Here is a 15,094-nt window from a genome sequence, read left to right as displayed (position 1 = left end):
CTAGTCTGATGTGGTTTCAGGTGACGGGGGGGGGGGGGGGGGGGAAAGGGAGATGAATGATTTGATTAATATGAAATGCAAAAAACACAGATAAAAAGTTAAGAAAAAGATATCATTATGACCACATCCTAAGGAACATTGTAAATGGGGGGGGTATGTCATTAAAGTCCCCAGCTCTCCGATCCTCCTAGCAGAAGTGATGGCCACCAAAAAAGCCGTTTTCACTTGATGGGTGAAGCAACAAACACATAGCTAATGGAAAAGCCCTTTTGAGCGTGAGGCAATGAAGTACAAGGTTCAAGTCCCATAATGAAATCTAACTATTTTAAACTAAAGCAGGAGACCAAATTAAAGCACCTGGGGTTTAGCACAGAGGAGATCCACAAGCCGAAATAATCCTGACTGCATTAAACAAACATTCCCTGTCTGTGATTTTTTGTAAGTATGGAAGATGAATTTTCATACGTTGTTAGGGACTTTTTGCCCCTAAAATGTCCTGTCATTGCTATCTTCAATGCAGTTACCAGTAGTAGCAATGGTAGGAGTCCTAGTGTAGTGGCTGCTTGCATTAGAAGCACAATGTCATCTAAACCTGCTCAGACCAGACCTGGTGGTTAAAATTCCTGTGTTGCCTGGTCTATACCAGTGCTTCCACCATTGCAATCAACAGATGCACTATTGGGAAATTTCAGAGATAAAAAGCATAGTGTAGATAAACAGGGGTACATTCATAAGCCTCAACTAAAGACAGGTGGGAAGACTCCCAGTTCAGAGCTCTCACTTTTTAGTGTTAGAATCCCAGTTAGGGGCCATCAGGTTCAGCTTAAGTGCTTGTTATTAAACATAACCATATAGGACAAAAACTAGTACTATTAATATCAACAGTGGTTTTGCTGAATAACTGTGGAAAAGAGCAACTTTTTGCAGCCATGTTAGAGCCTCCATGCTACAGGTGTGCAAAACAATTAAGCCTTAATACTAGGTGAAACTAGCTTATTTTCTGCTTTTCACCATAAATCCAAACCTCAGGGCACAATATTTCTTTAAAATATTTCACTTACAATAATTGGCATTTTCTGACCAACTCTCACATTGCTCTAACACACTCTGTCCCTTAGAGACTCAATTCTCATGTCCTGTGTAATGTGCAAAGTTATTGCAAGGTGACAATATTTTTTTATTCCTAACAAGAGGGCCTGTTTTTCACTAAAAGAAAGATCCCCCCCACCACACCCACACACAAAAAAGACTCAGTCAGCACTGAAATATGCAAGTCCAAAAGATATGCACCTGAAGTTGTTTATACTGAATGTGCAATCATCCAATTAAGTGCAGGTGCTATAACCCAGTATACCATCTACATATATTTTTATGAGTTTAATTAACCCTAAATAGGTGGGTAATACTTGGAGATTCACCCAATCAAATAAGGCCATGAAAGTTCCCTCAACCAAACTGAATTTCCAAATTTGGAAATAGCTGCAATTCAGACACTTTGCTGGCATTGTGCTGTGCACTATGGAATTCTCTAGGAAGACTAGTTTTGCTCTTAAACCCTGTAAGACTTTGTCCATACCACAAGAAAACAGGTTCATGCTAAACTGTGTCCAAGAGCACAGCATTCAAAATTAACTCTTCTTACAGGATCAGAAACTGAGTTGCTACAGCCACTCTGCCTTTCTGGTATGTCAGGCTACCTTGAAGCAGTAGTCCCTGTGAAGTCCACGAAGGGCAACCTTTCTCAATCCAGCCAGAAAGAAAGAAAAAACAAACACTTTCCTAGGGACTATACAGAGGTCATCGGAAAAAAGGAAGAGCATGGCCTACAGGTCTTTGAGCCCATACTTAGGACCTTATTCCCAGGAAGCAGAAGAATAGCACACAGTGGCATGTAAAGCCACAACTGTAGTTCCCAACCTAATCTGTAGCAAATGTCAGGAAGGAGGTCAGCCTGGCAAAAGAGAATTCAATGGGAGAGCTCATAGAACAAGAGTGAGATGATAGGCTAGAAGGGAAAACGGATGGGAAAGGACAAAAGAATTTTCAAGGTCAATTAGATACTGGGGAATGGGTAGTTACAGAAGGTGTCTTCATGCTGCTTATGACCCAAGGTGGGTCCAGAGGGCCTATAAGCACCTCTCACTTCTCTTCCTCATCTCATAAGCCCCAATTTGAGCACTGAGCAGGCACAAATATTTAGTTTAAACATGGCTAAAAAAATTGTACTATGGACACAAACTTGCTATCCACTTTAATCTGTGCTAAGATGGAAAAAACACATTTTAAAAAGTTTTATGGCCAGGGTTTTTAAATGACTGATTGCTTTTCTACAGTATACACTTTTATATTGCTGAACTAATTGGGGAGTTTTACTGGGATTTTTTAAATTTTGGTATGTGAGAAGCCTTTTGAAATCAGATACGCACAAAACAGCGTTTAGTGAAACTTCAGCATGACTATATTTAATCAGTTCTGTACAACTGCAACTATCCTAATCCTTAAACAGCATTTACAGATTTCTCATATTCATATAAGCAATGTAGTCTTTCGAAGTGTCAAAAAAACAAGAATAGTTAAGTTTTGGGGAAAAAAACGTTTCCTGGAACACATATACAGGCATATATAATGCAATTTTGCCCTTAACTTTATCAATCACATGTAAAATGATATAAGAGCATCTCTAGAGGGAAAATAATAGTCGGTCACGTGTTCCGTTATGGAAAGGTTTTATAACATGTCGGTTTTCTTTTAGCAATGTAAACTAAGTTTTGAAAGGAAAAGCTGTACATTACATCTTACAGGACTCTTATGGTAATTAACATATACTGCAACATTTTGCAAAATGAAACAGTTAACAGAGGTGAAGGAGAGGCTGGGAGGGAGGGAAAGTAGACCCCTATACAGGACTATTCTTTAATCTCTCTCCTGCTACTATGGCAGCAGATCCTCTGGTACCCATGAGATCCCAGTCCTGCTGCAGGGCTGTACAGTTCTCCCATGCAGGGTTCTAAGGGAAAGTTATGATTTTGTTTTGGCAATTATGACCATCTTATCATTTAGGAATAAGTTTAAATGTTAAATAACTTACCTGTTTTAACAAAAAAATAATGGATGCCGAACTCAATGAGACTAGCTTGCTATAGTGCTGGCAAGTTTCCATCCAAGGTATTATATGTGCTACACATAGCGATGCCAGATTTCAACTTGTAGCATTCTCACCTGTAGTCATGGTCCATGTTCCAAAACAAGACTTGGACTACAGAGCTAGGAGACTGCTGAACTGGTGGAGATTACATCCTTTATTTATGATTTTAAAGGAAGGTCCCCTTCAAAGGTATTGAAAGTTAGACTCCCTGGCACTTTTCAAAAGGGAGTAACCCCAATGTCCTGTTCTTTTCAGCTACATATATTTAATGCCCAAGGCTGTCAAAGAGTTATTGCTGCATACATAATAATGTCTGCTTTGTTTGTACACAGTCGTTTCACTGACACTACCCATTTCATTAAGGAAGCAGAGTATGTATGATGCTCTGTAAAACCAAGTTTACTGCATGATATATCAGCATAATTTTCTAACCACTTGGTAGTTCTTGATATCATTGTACTTCTGATATTTTAATCGTTTAATAATTAATAGTTAGCTCATTTGTTTCTGGTTTCAGATTAACAAAGCAATGGTGGAAATGCTTGCATTATAAAATAATGTTGGGTAACACTGTAGTTCCCTGGCTTACTCTTGCCTATTTACTTGTGCAAAAAGTTCATCTGTACAAAAAAAAAAAGCAGAAGTGTGGACTTACGTGATGCACTTATGGAGACAGACTGTATTAATGGTCAGATTACTTCATTTCTGGCCTGAGGTTTCCATTAGACCACTTTAAAGAGGATTTGGAGTCCCTATATAAATTTTACAAGGCCCTTTTAAAATGTGCAGTAGTTCCATTTGCCAACTGGCATGTTTTCAAGGGAATTCTGGTTAGGCTGTATCATGCAGAAAGAGGAAGAAACAGAAAGAATTTTTATTGAACTCTCTACTATTCTCTTTGGGAGTGAAGATCAAATCAACTTCTGAAATAATTCAGTGAGACTCCAGTGAAAGTGTTCTTTATATTAGAGTCCATAATTAAAGGAGTCAACAACGGTACATTTGTAGCAGTAACACCAATCAGCATAGCCAGCGACAGCAAATCAGTAGGGAACAGTATCAATACCGAATTTTGTGCTGGGATTTGTAGCAATGAGGGGCAGATATCCAAATGTGGGCTTTACTATATTTACGTAATTACAGCCAGTGAACTTACCTCCTTGAAGAAGGGACTTCAGGAATTTCCAGTTTAAATGGGAAGTGTGGACAAAATTGATGTTCATCAGGGCTGTAGTCACCATTTTAAGACTCCTTACTCCCTCACCAATTTGAGTGCCCCAGGTTATCACCTTTACATTACAACTATGGCAAGACAGGCCCAATTTACACAATAATTGCTATTATATTCTCTGTCCCAAGTGCTACTTAAATTCTTCAGGTCGTGAGGAACCCAGAGCAGATTAGCCAGGGTCAGAGAAAACTGGGAGGCAAGTCAGTAAAATCAGTCTCTGCAGCATGGGAAGAGGCATCTTGGATGGAATTCCCAGTGCTATGGCGGATCTGTCCCTTGCCCTGGACTGGGGGTGGGGAGTAAGGGGGAAAAAGGGTCTATGGTTTAAGCTCCTAGACCAGGGGTGGGCAAACTTTTTGGCCTGAGGGCCACATCGGGGTGTGAAACTGTATGGAGGGCCAGGCAGGGAAGGCTGTGCCCCCTAAACAGCCTGGCCCCACCCCCCTATTTGCCCCCTCAGAATCCTGACCCATCCACCCCACCCTCCAAAGACTACCCCCTGACCCCGATTCACACCCCTGCCCCTTGACTCCTGCCTCCTATCCAACCCCCCTCCCCATCCCCAGACTGCCCTGACCCCTATCCACACCCCCACCCCGACTCCCATGCCCTATCCAACCATCCCATTCCCCATCCCCTGCCCAAACCTCTGCCCCATCCAACCTCTCCCTGTTCCCTGACTGCCCCTTGGGACTCCCTACCCCTTATCCAATCCTGCCCCCCACTACCGCTCCCTTACCATACCACTCAGAGCAGCATGCGCTTGCAGCCCCTCTGCCTGGACGGAGCCACCCATGCGGCAAGCTGAGGCTGCAGGGGAGGGGAACAGCAGAGGAGGGAGTGGGTGCTGGCCTCCCCGGCCAGGAGCTCAAGGGCTGGGCAGGACGGTCCTGCGGGCCGCTGTAGTTTGCCCACCTCTGCCCTAGTCCATCAGTAAGGAGGATAATAAGATGTACTCCCCTGAGAAGTCAGGTCTTTGGGGGCTGAAGAGAAGGTGTAAATTCAGAAGATAAGCAAAGTGAGAAAGATCAGGAAGGAAAGGGATCTCTTCTTACTGGGAGGTAAGCTGCACAATGTGAAAGATTGAGCAGGCTGGGACTTGTAAGGGAGAGCATGCCTTACATTGGAGAAAGCATTACGGGGGAGTTGGGATGAGAACTGAGATTTTGGGTACAGTAGGAGTTTAAGCTCCATAATTAAACTTAAGTCAGCTCCACCCTGTTTGTGGGGCTCATCCCCTCCTTAATTCTGGGTTTCCATTTCCCCCATTAAACATCTACCTTTACTGATGTTATAGCTGCAAATAGGTATTTACACTCCCAATTATGGGGAGCACCTTTGGGAGACTGAAGCTGTGTAAATAACCTGCAAGGATACAACAGCACAAAGTCCCCATATGACACCAAGCTGCATGACTTTGCGCTTCTCTTTTCAAATATTTTCTTATGGTCTTTTCAAAGACCTAACTTAAAAGGTTTTAAGTGTTCTACAAAGAAGCTGAATAGATTTAATAGTTTCAACATGTGTTTTTTGGAAGTTGTGCCTTTAATGCATGCAATGGTTTATTGTACAGAATAGCTGTGTGAAGTGAAGTAGGAAGACTTGGAAAAAAATGAATAACTGTCCTATGATTTGCCTGATCTAGGCTCAATTTCCTTGGGTTTCAATCATGAAGTTCCATTTCTGGCAGTTTAAATTGTCAATACAGTTCAAGTCCCATTGGATAAGACTGTGACTTAGACTTCTCCTGACAGCCCAACACTTGTCTAAATGTATCTGTAGTTGATTTAGATAGCCGTCATTAAAAGTATACTGCAACAGTATGAAAAATTAGATTTTATAAAGCATAAGCTAACTGACTGACAACTTAGTTTAAGTGTAACTATGATGTTTCCACCTCAGATGTCTTTAGTTTTAGTCCATAATCCACTGAAAGAATTATACTGAAAATAGCTGTACTGGGGTCAAGAGTGGAGGCTGCAATTTTACCATATGCAGTAAGTATTATATCAGATTCCATACAGCTTTGCTTATACAAAGTTCCAAATATGAATATATCTTATAATGGGGGGTTCCTCCCAGAACAAATATGTTTACATAGTACAGGTATCAGAATATGAATACAAACCCACTGAGTAGGCAGGTTTTGGCCTCAAAGCTGTGCACCAAAGCTGTTAAATTCAAAATATTTAAATGAATACAAAGTGAGATGTTCAGGAATTCCTGCCCTACCCTCAAGCAAACCCTATTAAGTAAAACCTGGGTATAGTAGAGGTTGGAAGCTTTGAAGGGCTATTCCCACTCCCAAATCAGACAAAGTGGGAGGGTGAAAGACATTTTGAAGGATGCAGGATATTGCATTATTCCCCTGAATCCTGTGAAGGCTTCTAGATTTCAGCTAAATTCAGTTCCATTCAGTGCAGAAGTATATTTATTTTTAATATTACAGTAGTAGCCTAGAAGTTTTAACCAAGATTGGGTCCCCAGTGTGCTAAACATACAGTAGGAAACAGTTCTTGCCCTGAAGAGCTTTCAGTCTAAATCTGATAGATTAAAAATCCATCAGAAGTATCAAAGCTGGTTTTATTAGTGGAAATTTGCTTCAGGAGGCTCAGGGCCCAAAGTAATATTACTGTCAAGCCAAAGAGTATACACAAACACACAGATGTTTTGCCTCAACCAATTTTTGATAGGATACTAGTGGTGACACCTTGGTCACTGAGTTTGCTGCAGCATTGGGAAGAGTGCAGGCTTAATTGAAGCCAATTTTACACTTTCTGTTGGGGGGGGGGGGGGGGACTATGAGCACCTGGTGCAAATCACAGGGCTAATGGATTTAATTGGGAGGACCAGAAAGCAAGAGGGAGCTCAGAAGGAAGCTCAGAGGCTGAGCCTGTGCAGTGGAGTAAACACTGTGGGGAAGTCCCCCACCCGCCCTTGCTGTAAACCTCCAGTGCACCGTATTACTTTGTAAGAAGAGAATAAATATACACCTTGAGAAAAGATAACAGCTCAGTGTGGGTTTGTGACCAGGACGCCACACAAACTGGCCAGGCAGTTGAGTACACTGGGTAGTGACAGAGACCCTTCCTGACATGTGGGGGCTTGTCCACAAGCTGTAGCTCTCTCAGCTGAGAGTAGCGTGACCACCTTTCCTGAATTGGGTAGTTCCAAAATACAGAGTTCAAGGCCTGGTCCCAGGCTGAATGACTCCAGGACAGCATTTGTCCCAGATTCCCTGCAGTGCCACTCTACGCCTGCCCAAGGCTCAGTGGTGGCACCAGCTGGGGCTGGGGAGTGGGGCGGAGGCAGATTTTATTCCCCACGCACAAGGCTATGCCCCATGCTCCTCCTCAGACCCTGCCGCTTGGCCAGGCCAGAAGCCAGGCAATAGTAAGAGCCACCCAAGAAGTCCGGGTGGCTGTGGGGAGTCCCAGACCCTCCACCTGCCCTGGGTGGTGAGCTGGGGTGCACAAGAGTAGCCCCTGGCCCATGTTCCCACCCTTGAAGGAATTCTTACAGCAGCTTCTGGCCTGGTCAGGGAGTGGGGCCCCAGGGAACAGGGCTCCTACAGGTGTCCCACTTTTGTCTTTTGAAAAGGTGGTTGCTTTAGCCGAGAGGAAGAAACTGGAGGGAGACCTGCATGAGGGCAGGAGATCCAGGCACAACAAACGAGATGCTGCACTAGCTGGTGGAAGAACAAAAGGAGATAAAGACATAGCAGGTGGAGAGGCAAGCACTTCTGCATTGGCATGTGAAATTAGGGTGACCACTTTTTCAAAAGACAAAAGGCGGGACACATGCAGGAGTCTTGCCCCTGCCCAAGGGCCAGGCCAGAAGCTGGAGCTGGGCCATTGTAAGAATCACCCAGGGAGTCTAGGCTGCTGTGGGGAGCCCTGGACCATCTACCTACCCTGGGCAGAGGGCCAGGGTGCCTGAGAGCAGCCCCCAGCCTATGTCCTCACACCCCCAGGGCATGCCACCCAGAGCAGGTGGAGGGTCTGGGGGTGCTCTTACTACTGCCCAGCTCCAGCTTCTGGCCTGGCCAAGGTGCAGGGCCTCAGGAGGGAAAAGAAGGAGTAGGGGGCTGGGCCAGCTAAGGCCCACCTCTCACTCCCCCACCCCTGGAAGAGGTTGACATCACCCCGAGCAGCGCTACAGGGAATCTGGGACAAATACTGTCCCAGAGCCATTCAGCCCAGATTGGGACCTGAATTCTGCATTTCAGGACTGTCCCACCCAATCCAGGAGGGGCGGTCATCCTAGGTGGAAGAGCAATGAACATTACAGGAGTTTATCAAGGAGCAGGCCCAGGTACAGCAATGTCTCCTGCAGGGGCTGGTGAGTTCCACTGAGGGGGACTGGAAATCGAATGGTGGGCCTGGGGCTATGTAAAATGGCTCTGGGGGATGGCCCCAATGCCTTTTTACTCTTCTTTGAGCAGGTGGCTACTAACACTGGATGGGACAAGGGTGCATGGGCGCTCCAGCTAGCCTCCTATCTGGCCATTGAGGTTCAGGAGACCTATATTGCCCTGAGCTAGTACCAGGCCAAAGATTATAATACAGTGAAGGCCACTATTTTAGACAGGGTGGGCCGGTCACTGGAGAAATACTACCAAACATTCAGGGCAGACAGTTGGAATGGCAGGATATGTCCCAGGACCTTTGGATAGAAGTTGTTGGACTGGGCCACTCAGTGGTTGCAACTGGATAGACAGGACATTGAGACCCTAATGGACTCCACTATTCTGGAACAGTTTACACAGAGCCTCCCCAAGACAAGGGTCTGATTCAGAGGCACCAGACAGACTTGCTAGAGGCAGCAATAATATTAACAGAGGAGTATGTGGAGGTGGATTTTCCATGGAAAGAGCTCTGTACCCAGTGACCAAAGATGGGGGAAAATAAGGTTGAAGAACCTCATGCAGTGAAGCCTGGGAAGGGAGTTCAAGGGATGAATAAGACGGCCTCAGTCACCCACACAGTAGTTTTCTTCCATTGCAGGGCAAAGGCACATAAAGAGAGACTTTGCCTGCAGGATCGCAGAGTTCTATCGGTGGACAGGTATGAAAGGGGAACCTGGGATAAGGATGATTCCTGTCACAGCAGGCCAAAGAATGACAAAGGGTGTTGTGGATTCAGCAACAGCATGTTCCCTTGTACAGAGCATCCTGGTTAGGCCACAGTGGGGACAGGAGGCGGTGACAATAACTATTTAATCTATACATGGTTGGGAAAGAGCACTTATCCTGTGGTAGTTGCCAACTAAAACTTCCCTTCTACTTCCCAGGGGACAACAAGTAGGGACAGTGAAGTCACTGCCTTACTCAGTAATGATAGGAACTGACTGGACCCCATTCCTCTTATGTCAAAAGGGTAGACAATGGGGGAAGGGACCCCAACCGGTAGGTCTGCGTAAAAAGCCCATGAGTTTAGACCCTCCAGGTCAAGTGTGTGATAACCCTAGACATATGGTAACCATTTCAGAAAGGATGTGACATACTGGAGGACTTGGGGGAGGAGGAGAAAAAAAAGCAAGAAGGGGCAGTGAATCAGGGAGTGCTAGTTTAGGGACACTTAAGGGGGAAGAGGCTTGACTGACTTCTAGGAGGAGCAAGCCCTAGGCAAGGCACAGGATGGAGACCAAGTCAGAAAGAGAGAGGGGGGGAAAAAAGAAAAAAAAAGAGTCCTGATAAGGAAATCAGGGTGGGCGAACCTACCCTGACAGTCCCAAGCCAGAGGCAAAATATGTCAAGGGAAGAGGGAGATCCTGAGATGGTGGATCTACAGAGACAATTAGTGTGAGTAGATATAAGCCAGTAAACTGGAGGAAAGATCCATGGGATGTGATTGGCCTGATGACCAACTGGTGGAGATAGAGCTGTGGGGAAAACCTCCACCCTCAAAGTGGACCTTCTGTGGGTGGAAGGCAGGAGATCACCACTGGTGGTCCATAGAAGCCCAGCCCCATAAAGAGGGTAGGGCACAGGCAGCAAAGGAGGCCTCTGCCACAGGTGAAGTGTGACAGGGGACTATTAATAGCACCCTGGTCACTGAGTTTGCTGCAGCACTAGGGAAAGTACAGGCTTAACTGAAGCCAGTTATACACTGTGGGGACTATGAGCACCTGCATGGTAATTACTGGGCTAACGATGTAATTGGAAGGATATAAGTGGAAGGAACAGGAAGCAAAGGGGATACTAAGAAGGAAGTTCAGCAGCTGAACCTGGGCTGAGGAGTGAGGGCTGCAGGGAAGCCTCCCCTTGCTCTAATCCTGCATTACCCTGTGTTACTTTGTAAGAAAAGAATAAATATGTACCTTGGTGAAAGATAACAGCTTGGTGTGTGTTTCTGACCATGAGGCCACACAAATTGTCCAGGCAGTTGTGTCACAGGGCATCTGTCGCTACCCGGTGTGCTCAAGTCCCTGCTGGATGTTTGTATCACACACAAAAAAAGGGAGAGTTTGAATATTGCCTAGAATAATGGGTACTAGAAATCAGGAACTAGATTAAATAATGGGTACTAGAAATCAAGTTGCAGTGGGGGAGGTTTAGATTGGATATTAGGAAAAACTTTTTCACTAAGAGGGTGGTGAAACACTGGAATGCGTTACCTAGGGAGGTGGTAGAATCTCCTTCCTTAGAGGTTTTTAAGGTCAGGCTTGACAAAGCCCTGGCTGGGATGATTTAACTGGGATTTGGTCCTGCTTCGAGCAGGGGGTTGGACTAGATGACCTTCTGGGGTCCCTTCCAACCCTTATATTCTATGATTCTAGGACTGAGATGAATTGGTAGAGCTGTGTGAATAAAGGCTCAATCTTGAGAGCTACTGTAATCTCAAAAGCAAGTGAAGTTAAAGGAAATTGAAGTCCCCCAGAACCTCACACAAGGCTCTCAGTAAGTTTGTACAGTGCCTTTCATTGCATATGGTTCTAGACAATTAATCCTTTGTTTTCAGAAACACTCCCTCAAAACTGTTTATGTTTAAGAGGGAAAAACAGATTTATCCTCCTTTAGGAAAAAATTTTATTTTTATAGCTCCTGTGCATTTAAAATCTATTCTGAAATGGATCACTTCATGGTTAGATTGGTCTCTCTTCAGCTTACTGGACATAACATTCAATGAGTCACCAGAAGAATACTTGACTAAACAGTCTTACCAGTAGAGAAGATGAGAACTGTGTTGTCCCAAAGCCCATATCTCTTCAGGGCTGCAGTGACATTTCCTACAGCTTCATCCATAATGGATACCATTCCTGCATAATGACGTCTCTTCTCATCTTTGATGAAAGCGTATGGTTTCACGTATTCCCCAGGGACCTGAAGGGGCTCATGGACAGATTGGAGAGCAAGATAGAGAAAGAGAGGCTGGGGGGGGGGGGGGGGGGAAGCAGTATGCAAGCCAGATGAGAGAGTACCCAAGCATTAAATGGAAAAGAAAAAAGAAAAAAAAGTCACATGAACATACAGCAGTTGTCTGGTTTTCCTCCTGATTTCTCTAAGCATAAGATATACACAATTCTGGGAAAGATTCTTATGAAAGGCACTGAAATATTAATGAATATTTTCATTTTAATGGTAGCAAAGCCAGTTGATTTTATGATCTTCCTGCCACTCAACTTGGCTTCCTATCCTTTTTCTAAAAGGAAGACCAAATTACACACAATACTGTTTCTCCTACTACAGCAAAGTCTCACAAATCTGTAAGTCAAATAGCAAGTTGTAAACAGGATTTGGGTAGAAAGTCTGAATCCCAGATTCATTATACAAAATAAAGTCATATTTCATGTGCAAAACATCTTGGTTAGGGGTAGTGTCATTGGTTATGAAAATCTCCATTGCATTTTCTTTTTACATCCCTGTTACAGAGCTTATGAGGAGCCCAACTCACCATGGAAAGTGGGGCTTTTAGGTTTTTTATTTTTAAACCAATGACAGATCATTTCATTTCACTAAGCGTCTTCTTGCAATTGGTTCTGTTAGTCCTGCTCTGGTATGGAGATCACCAGGATCACTGTCCTCAGGCTAGCTCCCCTAGAATACCATTCTCAGATCCTAACTCAGAGCTTTCCATAGAAGGCTGCTTTCTCCCTGTGGTTTCTCTATGCCAGTATAGGACCCTGGGTCCCTAGGCTGGCTCCCCTGTGGTACCAAGCCTCCCATAAAACCTGGCTCAGAACCTTCCCACTTACTGTGATTCTAACCCCCAGAATGATCTTGCTCAGTGTAATGGATACCTGGACCTTATAGAAGAACTATCACCCGATGCTTCTTAGTCCCACCCTCTCAGGCTGGGAAGCAGCTAATTAATAGTGCACAGCTGCTGCAGCCCCATCTCCCTTTAAAGGGCAGATTCACCCTGTGACTCCATCCAGTCCCAATCACCCCTTCCAGGATCTTCATCCAATCTGTTTCTCTCCCCACATTTCCTATGCCACCTGACTCCCAGAGCTCCTCATCCAAGCTCAATGTTCTGTCTCCCCGCCTCATCCTTGTCCCAGTCTCTTTGCCCAACCAGTCCCAGTTCTCCCTTTGCTCTCTGGCTCCTTTTCATATCTACCTCCCTGCCTCCAGTTCCACCCCACTGGTTCCCAGTCTCATCACATCTCAGTCCCCCCATCCCACCAGGTTCCTCGTCTACCACCCTAGCTCCAGTCTGCTCACCCAGACCATCCTAGTCCATTCACCCTGCCAGCCTTCAGTTCCAATCTACTCCCCAGCTCTTGTTCCCTCCTCCGCATTTGAATGAGGCAGTTTTCTCCTCCATGCTGCCTGGGCCCAAAACAGGCAGGGACAAGGTCCGGAGGGGTATCATTGATAAACACAGGAAAGACAGGCTACCTGTTCTTAGTTCTGGTGCCATTGCAGGGAACATCCTGCTCAACCCAGGCTTGAGCATGCCTAGTGCAGTCAGACAAGCTCCAGCAAGTCTCTACTGAGCATGTGTAAACTGAGATTTTTCAAAGGTTTATAAATTGGCCAAAATTTGTGTGGATTTTCACAAAGATGACAAAGGCACTTCCCAGACAAAGTCCACCCCTTCTGCCAAATTTCAAGCATTGGGCCACTAGAACTCCTCAAAAGAAAAAGCCAGATTTTTTTTTTAAATTGGTTTATTTATTTTTTTTAGTACTAACAAAACATTTTCCCCCTAGACTCATTCTGAAAACAGCTGAACCACTTTGGCTGAAGTTTTGCCAAAAAAAATTCAGCCTTAAACACATTTCAGTTCTGAAAATTGTCATGCCTTCACTTATAAATGCACATACTAAAAGGGAAACTAAGTTAACAATGTAATATGTCAGATTGCAGTAAAACAAAATAATGCCTTTGTTACAAATAGGTCAATTAGCCCCACATACTAGCATTTTATGTGTTCTTGTCCAAATCAAGGTAGTCTATTTGTACCATCTTGTTGTGCCTTCTAAACAACAAAGTTAGTTTGGGGGTGGAGGGTTAACTTAACTGCAGTGTTTAATACAAAAGTTTATTATGTCATGGTCTAAGGTCTTTATATTAGAGGAGTGAAGGAGAGATTCTGGGATTTTTTCTGGGATCTTTAAAATTAAAAACTTCAACTTTGCTTCTTTTTATAAGACAGGTTAAGATATTTTACATTTAGCACACTGCTTCTTAATAAATTTCAGAGTAGCAGCCATGTTAGTCTGTATTTGCAAAAAGAAAAAGGAGTACTTGTGGCACCTTAGAGACTAACCAATTTATTTGAGCATAAGCTTTTGTGAGCTAGCATCTGATGAAGTGAGCTGTAGCTCACGAAAGCTTATGCTCAAATAAATTGGTTAGTCTCTAAGGTGCCACAAGTCCTCCTTTTCTGTTTTCATCTTAATAAGGAAGATGATTCTTATGAGGGAAACTTTCCTGGCTTGTGAGTTTGAACATTGTATAAAGAATGTCCCTTTTATGAAGTAAAGCTATGTTGTTAATTATTTTTCTGTGAAATGATTAAGATCTTCTTCATTCACATCCAGCCCCATCCTACACTGTATCTCCTGTAGAAGTCTTTTCAACTATTATGTGCACCAAGTTATACAATACAGTAGAACCTCAAAGTTACAAATACCTTGAGAATGGAAATAGTTCATAACTCTGCACAAAAAACATTATGGTTGTTCTTTCAAAAGTTTACAACTGAACATTGACTTAATACAGTTTTGAAAACTTTACTATGTAGAAGAAAAATGCTGCTTTTAACCATCTTAATTCAAATGAAACAAGCACAGAAACAGTTGCCTTACCTCGTCAATTTTTTTTTTGTTGCAGTTTACACTTAACACAGTACTGTACTGGCCTTTTTTTTTAAAATGGTCTCTGCTGCTGCCCGATTGCATACTTCTGGATCCAAATGAGGTTGACTGGTCAGTTCATAACTTTGGTGTTCACAACACTGAGATTCTACTCTATAAGGGCTTTGAACATTAAAGCGTCAATGCAATACTGTCTATTTCTATTTGCTGAACTTTTTAGTTAAGTGCACTTTGATCCACTAGAAAATAGGCCCAAATCAGTAATCTCTATTTTGCAAAACCTGCACTCATAAGAGAGTAAGTCCTATTTAACTCTAGGTTTAGTGTAGATCTTTGTTCCTGTGAGAAAGCAGTACAAGGCCAGCTATGCTGATAAGACAGTGAGAGTTATCATAAATGCAGCTCTGTATCTAGATATTTATCAGCTATTGTTTACAAAGCAAGCTCAA

General features: G+C 43.8%; 1 protein-coding gene across 2 annotated transcripts in view; it reads right to left on the bottom strand.

Moving 5' to 3' along the window:
• Positions 1 to 15,094, bottom strand: part of ARSB (arylsulfatase B) — a 111,086-nt gene that overhangs the window by 87,769 nt on the left and 8,223 nt on the right. Inside the window, exon 4 of one of the 2 annotated variants that reach the window (XM_048850316.2) lies at positions 11,541 to 11,748. In XM_048850316.2, the coding sequence (XP_048706273.1) occupies positions 11,541 to 11,748 (208 nt within the window). The remainder of the gene's footprint in view (positions 1 to 11,540; positions 11,749 to 15,094) is intronic. The other variant, XM_048850317.2, reaches the window with a different exon arrangement.

This window comes from Caretta caretta, chromosome 5 (assembly GCF_965140235.1).
Source record: "Caretta caretta isolate rCarCar2 chromosome 5, rCarCar1.hap1, whole genome shotgun sequence".
Lineage (NCBI taxonomy): Eukaryota > Metazoa > Chordata > Testudines > Cheloniidae > Caretta > Caretta caretta.
Note: the sequence above shows the minus strand (reverse complement) of the source record. Positions and strands in the feature narration are given on the sequence as shown.